Source organism: Ctenocephalides felis, unplaced genomic scaffold, assembly GCF_003426905.1.
Source record: "Ctenocephalides felis isolate EL2017-DRISC unplaced genomic scaffold, ASM342690v1 CF-g0.4_SCAFFOLD_01170, whole genome shotgun sequence".
NCBI classification, from domain to species: domain Eukaryota; kingdom Metazoa; phylum Arthropoda; class Insecta; order Siphonaptera; family Pulicidae; genus Ctenocephalides; species Ctenocephalides felis.
In genome coordinates, this window is record NW_020537324.1 from 14,772,662 (window position 1) to 14,780,382 (window position 7,721).

At 29.2% G+C, this 7,721-nt stretch overlaps 3 protein-coding genes across 3 annotated transcripts in view; 2 read left to right on the forward strand and 1 right to left on the reverse strand.

Annotated features, from left to right (window-relative positions):
- The first annotated feature begins 364 nt into the window (after window positions 1–364).
- Window positions 365–3,816, forward strand: LOC113368050 (ATP-dependent RNA helicase SUV3 homolog, mitochondrial-like). The gene is made up of 14 exons (XM_026609616.1): window positions 365–676; window positions 744–845; window positions 905–1,025; window positions 1,155–1,323; window positions 1,393–1,501; window positions 1,667–1,836; window positions 1,897–2,036; window positions 2,101–2,235; window positions 2,299–2,405; window positions 2,478–2,671; window positions 2,774–2,953; window positions 3,028–3,176; window positions 3,310–3,500; window positions 3,575–3,816. Exons 1-14 carry the CDS (start codon window positions 400–402, stop codon window positions 3,763–3,765), a joined length of 2,235 nt encoding a protein of 744 aa, XP_026465401.1. The 5' UTR covers window positions 365–399; the 3' UTR covers window positions 3,766–3,816.
- Window positions 3,817–4,617: 801 nt separating this feature from the next.
- Window positions 4,618–7,080, forward strand: LOC113368058 (E3 ubiquitin-protein ligase synoviolin B-like). Its single transcript, XM_026609624.1, has 8 exons — window positions 4,618–4,799; window positions 5,053–5,298; window positions 5,376–5,596; window positions 5,661–5,819; window positions 5,887–6,012; window positions 6,094–6,110; window positions 6,565–6,683; window positions 6,747–7,080. The coding sequence occupies exons 1-8, from the start codon at window positions 4,671–4,673 to the stop codon at window positions 7,059–7,061; spliced, it is 1,332 nt and encodes a 443-aa protein (XP_026465409.1). The 5' UTR covers window positions 4,618–4,670; the 3' UTR covers window positions 7,062–7,080.
- Window positions 7,081–7,294: 214 nt separating this feature from the next.
- LOC113366878 (guanine nucleotide exchange factor subunit Rich-like) overlaps window positions 7,295–7,721 on the reverse strand; it is a 2,998-nt gene continuing 2,571 nt past the window's right edge. Inside the window, exon 7 of the mRNA XM_026608525.1 lies at window positions 7,295–7,306. Within this exon, the coding sequence (XP_026464310.1) occupies window positions 7,295–7,306 (12 nt within the window). The remainder of the gene's footprint in view (window positions 7,307–7,721) is intronic.

Below are 7,721 nucleotides of genomic sequence, written 5' to 3' on the forward strand. Positions count from 1 at the left end.
TATATTGAGTTTTACATCCCTAAAAGATAAGTCCTAGTTATCTTACAATTAGTATGGAAATTGAATCTATAAATGTATATATTAGTTTATACATCATTAGAAATGTCAGTCTTCGTAGTTAGTATAGAAATCGAATAAAGAAATATACATTTTGAATCATGCTTCTCTAGATGTATAGATATATATCCCTAGATATCCTGAAACTTTTTTCAAATTGCCCGCGCAATCACTACAATCACTTGCGATACTAGCGTCCTCTTTTATTTAAAAGTCATAAAACATTTTCATATGATTTTATCTAAACTTTTCTAACCTAAAATACATCAAACAAATTTTTTCATAATTGTACAAATATATTTTTTATTTTTTTAATGTCAATAGACCAGTGCATTCAATCAAATGTTACCAATTCTTTATAAATCATTAAGATGGAGAAGTTCCATGAGCAAATTTTTACAAACAGTAGATTTTACATTAATTACTAACAGAGGCAAGAAAGATGATTCGAATCTTTCTTCACTTTTTGTACCAGTACCGGTTAAACCAAATCCTGATGATATTAACATTGGAGCTGAAATTAGTGGACAGTTAAATAAGGCTGATTTATTAAAAGTTTTAAATAAATTTTACCAAAGAAAGGAAATTAAACAATTGTGTTTAGAAAATGGCTTGGACAGTATGTACAAACACTTTATATTGTTGCTTTTACTACATTTAATTTTGCATCACTTTATAATTTACAGATTATTTACAACATCAGGCCTATGTTAGTTTTAGACGCTATTGTTTAGAAGCTGAAGCTTTGCCAGTTGATTTTCACATAGCAGTTAGTGATGTATTGCAAGGTGAGATAGGAGTAATATTTACAATTATCTTTTTTATTTTAAATACTAATTTGTTTCAGGTGCTGGTCACGTTGATGACATATTACCATACTTCCTTAAACATGCACGAAGAATGTTTCCGCATTTAGAGTGCATGGATGATCTTAAAAAAATATCAGACTTAAGAACACCTGCAAATTGGTAAATGTTCTTTCATTGTTTTCAATATACAAATAAAAATAAATTAAAGTAAAGAGAGCAAATATTAAAAGAAAACCTTAAACAACAAATATTTTTTTACATAATATAATACCTACTAAAATTTTATAGGTACCCATCAGCAAGAGCTATAAATCGCAAAATAATATTTCATGCCGGTCCAACAAACTCAGGCAAAACATATCATGCTCTTGAAAGATTTATGAATGCTAAATCGGGTGTGTATTGTGGTCCTCTAAAATTACTTGCCACTGAAGTATTTCATAAATGCAAAGAAAGAGTAAGTTTTGAAATAATTTTGAATTATAATTTGTTGTATTGAGAATACTTAGTAAAAACCATATTATAGGAAACGAATTGCGATTTAGTGACGGGCGAGGAAAGACAATATGCAAAAGGAGAAGAACCTAGTGACCATGTTTCTTGCACCGTTGAAATGACTTCAATTAACACACCATGTATGTATATATTTTTCACTTTCATTCAAGATATTCTTATTTTTACTTCTTCAATAATGAAATATATTTCAATTAAATTCTCTTTTAATTATGAATATATTTCAATTATAACATTATTTTCATTATTCTTTAATAATATTGAAATATAATATGTTTATTTTGTAGATGAGGTAGCAGTTATCGATGAAATTCAGATGATTAAAGATCCTGGACGTGGCTGGGCTTGGACAAGAGCCTTTTTAGGTTTAGTTGCTGATGAAGTACATGTTTGTGGAGAACCAGCTGCAATAGATTTAATTAGAGAATTGTGTACAACTACTGGTGAAGATCTAGAGGTATAAAATAATGTGTATTCATTACAATAAAAATGTTAAACTTTCAACACATTTTATCAGGTTAGAAATTATAAAAGACTTACGAATCTCACAGTAGAAGATTCAGCTTTATGTTCCTTGGATAATGTACAACCTGGTGATTGTATAGTTTGTTTTAGTAAAAATGACATATATTCGGTTTCAAGAGCAATTGAATCTAGGTAAGCTCTTACTATTCTTGAGAAAAGTAATTTAATGTAATTTCATAAAAAATCATTTCAATAGAGGTCGAGAAGTTGCAGTTATATATGGTGGTTTGCCTCCTGGTACTAAATTAGCGCAGGCAGCAAAATTTAATGATACCAAAAATAGTTGTAAAATTATGGTGGCAACAGATGCTATTGGAATGGGACTGAATCTGTAAGTTTGTATAATTTTTTGTCAATAAATAATTATATATAATGTTATAATATCTTTTCATAGGAGTATTAGAAGAATAATTTTTTATTCTTTAATTAAACCGTCTGTAAATGAGAAAGGTGAAAAGGAAATGGATACAATATCTGTTTCACAAGCCCTTCAAATAGCAGGTAAGCATAACATAATTATACATTTACATTTTACTTTTTCATTATATATTTTAGCTTTTTTTTGTAATTAAGGTCGAGCCGGGCGTTATGGAACTCAATGGGAGCACGGGTTTGTTACTACATTAAAACCTGAAGATTTATCAACATTAAAATCGTTGCTTGCCTCCACACCAGACACAATAACACAAGCCGGACTTCATCCAACTGCAGATCAAATAGAACTTTATGCATACCATTTGCCAAATTCAACATTAAGTAATTTAATGGTAAGAATATTAAGATGATGTACAAAATTTGAGTGTTATAGATACAAAATAAATACTTTTTAATGAGTTCTATATATAATCAAATATAATTTTTTACTCTAGGATATTTTTGTATCACTTTCTACAGTGGACGATTCATTATATTTCATGTGCAATACTGAAGATTTTAAATTTTTGGCCGACATGATACAACATGTTCCACTGCCTTTACGGGCGAGATATATCTTCTGCTGTGCTCCTATAAACCGGAAGATGCCATTTGTATGCACAATGTTCCTTAAGGTAAAATTGAATAGCGCATAACAATTTGATCTTCTAAAATTTTGTATTTTAATACGTTGTTTACATTTCAATAGTTTGCAAGGCAGTTTTCAAGAAATGAACCTTTAACATTTGATTGGTTGTGCAATCATTGTGGATTTCCTTTTGCGCTTCCCAAAACAATTATTGATTTAGTTCATCTAGAAGCTGTTTTTGATGTTATGGATTTATATTTATGGTTTAGGTATGAATAATTTATAAAACTGATTCAAATGTAGATGTAGATGATGTAACATTTGTAATTAATGTTTCAGTTATCGTTTTATGGATTGTAAATGTAAATGTAGATGATGTAACATTTGTAATTAATGTTTCAGTTATCGTTTTATGGATTTATTTCCTGATGCTAATTTAGTTCGGGATACACAAAAAGAGTTAGATGCCATCATTCAACAAGGTGTTTTCCAAATAACACGTTTACTTAAAAATTCTGAAAATGTAATAAGCACAAATACTCCTGATGAAGATTCTATATCAATTAATCATAGAAGAAATAATTATTTAAGAGGTATTACAAATCTCGGAAATTTTCTCAACATGGTTATGTTTGTCAAATATTGCATGATAGTATATTTTTAACAGAACCATCTTCACCAAATGTTGGCAAGGGTCGTTTAACCGAAAGATTGCTGGCTCAAGGATTACTCACGCCTCACATGTTACAAGAATTAAAAAAGGAGTGGCAAGGTTCTGCAGATAAAGGCAGCTCATCACAAGATAATAATTCTCCTCTTCTTGACAAAAAAGGAAAACGAAAAAGACGGACAAAGTAGGTTAAATATTACATAGTTGTTACAGATTGAAGTATAAGATTTAATAGATAATTTACAATTTACAATTATTTCTGCAATTTAATTATATTAATATCAAACATATATATTTCAAATGCTATCTTTTTGATCTTCTGAAAATCTTTTAGAAATATACATAAGAAAAAGAAATACAAGTGGTATTGAACAGAATATTATATCTTAAAAAAAACATCAAAATTGCAGTATTGTAAAGCTTTATAGGTATTTTTTGTATTAATTTATATTCAAATGATATTGTTGTTTACTTTTGTAAATATGTATAGAATTTTAGATGTAATTTTAAAGAAAAATTATAATAAAAATATTTTATTATATTATATTTTCTTGCTTTGTGATTAATAACTGCATATGTAGTAATTCATACAAAAATTATGCAATTGTGTAATCAAAATATGAAAACAAGACTCAAAATATTTATTTTTCAAATATGTTTGTTTATAAAGCAATTCAAATGGTTTTTATAACTTTTCCGTATTATTATTTATTAAAGAAGCAAATATATAATATAAATAGTATAATAATATAAAACATATTGTTTCTCAATGATTTTCTTCTTGAACATAAAAAATTATAGTGAGCGTTAAGCCAAACTTTGAGAATGTAATTATTGACTCAATGGAAGATAATTAAACATAATCATTACAGGATTATTACTAAAAAAAAAAATACTTGAATCGATTTTTTCAATATTTCTTGTAAAGACACGTGCAAGGTCGCCATAGATAAGTGCTCACGAATGTGCTGATGTGTTCGTTCGTGGTTGATCCACAAACTAGCTGACTCAATCTTTGTATTATTGTTATATCTGTCAAAATCCAAGCAACAATTTTTGTGAAATTGGGACGAACGAAACGTATTTATTAAAAATGAGAGCCCTTGCGGTTTCTTTAATAAGTTTAACTTTAACAGCAGCTGTAATCGGCAATGCATATTATCAAAAAAAGCAATTTTATCCAAGTGTGGTGTATATCACAAAAACAAATGCTAGTATGGCTGTAAGTGAATTTGATTGATCGACAAAATTGTGATTCGTGATTGATTCTGTCACGATATTTTATTTTAATACATTTGTTTAACTATGATTTTTGTTAATAATAAATTCTGTGTGCATTATTTTGATACTAACATCTTAGATAAAGCAGAACATGTTTCTAATTTCTTTTTTATAAATGAACAACTATTTTATAATTAATCCTCCTCTCAGTATGAAAAACAATTTTTTCTACCTTTTGATCTTCTGAATTTCAGGTGATATATGTACAAGCATTTATTTTGGTGATGCTCATGGGAAAATTAATGCGCAAAGTCTTTTTTGGGCAATTAAGAGCAGCCGAATTTGAACATTTAATGGAAAGATCTTGGTATGCAATAACAGAAACCTGTCTAGCATTCACAGTTTTTAGAGATGATTTCAATCCAAAATTTGTGGCATTGTTTACGGTATTATTATTTTTAAAATCATTCCATTGGCTTGCAGAAGATCGAGTTGACTATGTATGTTATTCAAATTTAGTTTTTTGAAATAACTTGCCTAAATTTTTCTGCATTTTATATGGTTATTATTTTTTTAGATGGAGAGAAGTCCTATTATAAGTTTATTATTTCATATCCGAGTTTTGGGTTTACTAACATTGCTAGGAGTTCTAGACGTTTATTTCTTGAGTTCTGCTTACCAATCTACTGTAACCAAAGGGGCATCAGTTCAATTAGTTTTTGGATTTGAATATGCTATTTTGTTGACTATGGTTGCAAATACAGCAATAAAATATTGCTTACATGCTGCTGATCTTCGGTAATTTAATACTATTATTTTGAGACCTCAAAAAAGAAGTACTAACTTTTATTAAATATTTCAGATCTGATTTACCATGGGATGGAAAAGCGGTACTATTATTATATACTGAGTTGATTGTTGGATTTATTAGAGTGTTATTATATTTAGCATTTGTTGCTATTATGGTTAGAATATATACTTTACCACTCTTTGCCTTCAGGCCAATGTATTATACAATGAGGTAATGCTCATGAATTATTGCTTTGTACTTTTAAGAAATTATTTTAAGTTTCAATTCTTTTACATAGGAACTTCAAAAAAGCATTTAATGATGTTGTACTATCTCGAAGAGCTATTCGTAATATGAATACTTTGTATCCTGATGCCACAAGTCAAGAGCTAGCAGATGCAGACAATGTTTGCATTATATGCCGGTAACACAATATTCCTGCTATTCATAGAGAGCTATAGAAAATAATACATTAACATAAATATTTTTTTTTTATTTTCTTCAGGGAGGAAATGAACAATAATGCAAAGAAGCTTCCCTGCAATCACATTTTTCATACAGCTTGTCTTAGATCATGGTTTCAGAGGCAACAAACATGTCCAACATGCCGACTTGATATTTTGCGTCCTGCACCTACAAACAATGCAGGACAGACCACACCTGCAGCACAACAAGGAGAGAATGCTAATACACCAGCAGCTGAACCACAAGTGCATGCAGCTCAAAACAGAAATCAGACAGATGCAGGTTATTATCCAATATTTTCTGTATTATAATTTTGAGGAATCCTGCATTTATGTACATAATTCATTTGTTTTAGCAGCACCCATACCTAATGCATTTAGTTTTCCACCTGGTTTTCCAAATTTAATAGGGTTTCCAAATTTGCCTGGTATGCCTAATTTACCTGGAATAAATAATTTGCCAGGTAACAATTCTGGAAATATTCCAAATCTTAGTGGTTTTCCAATGCCACCATTTGGGGCTGTGTTCACACCGCCTCCAGTACCACCCAAGGACCTTGCTACTCTTTCTGATGAAGAAGTGAGAGCTATGGAAGGTCATGAAAGGTGTCATGTTGAAGCAAGAATTAAGGTAATATTTGTTCTAAAATTTTAGTCTATTTAGAGCATAAGTCAATAATTAAATAATTTTTAGTACATACGAGAAATTCAACTGATGTTAGATACATCCATTGCTCTTATGAATAACTATCAAACAATAGTATCAAGGCTGCCTCCTTATATACCGGAAAATCTTGAAAAACAGTCAGATGATGTAAATGAATCTACACAAGCTTCAAGCAAAAGTAAATCTAGTATAAACGATCCAGGTCCTTCTACATCAAAGATTAATGAACCAAGTACAAGCAATCCAACATTAGTAAATGATACATTAGAGCAAACAATTCCTTCAGGGCCAAATGATGAAATAAGAAGACGACGTTTGAGACATTTTGAAAATAACCAATAAAACAATTTTATAGAATGTATGAACGAAATTGGTGACATTTTATAAATATTAGGTTTTATTAATAATTAAAATTATATAATATATATATATATATATATACCAAAATGTACATTTATAATATAATATATTGTGATATCATGTTCTTTATCGTTTAGTGAAAAATCTATGTGCTTTTGATATTTCTCAAAACTATTACAAAGTTGTAATTAATTTAATTACAAAATAAAGTGTATTTAACAATGCATCTGCAAAACGATGAGAATAACAACATTAGTTTCAGAAGCATTTGAGTTACACAATTTACTTACGGGTAATCTTCATACGTTTGTAAATATTTATTTCTTTGCATAATATTGAAATAAGTATGCTATGAAGGCTATGAGCATGTCCCAGACATCCTTCCTTACAATACATACATTACCTTATTATTATATTGTCTAGGCCTTACCTTATAAATATACCATATTCTAATATGATTCTAATTTCGAATATTGTCTAGGATATTATTATATTGTCTAGGATTGTCTAGAGCAAGTCTAGGGTCTGTCTAGACTAGAGAGATCAAAACTCGTCAACTTGTCAAAATGCGTTGATAGTTTTGCGATTTTTATGTTGGCTCCACTGATATTCAAGGTTTACTTCATTATGGATTATGAAATT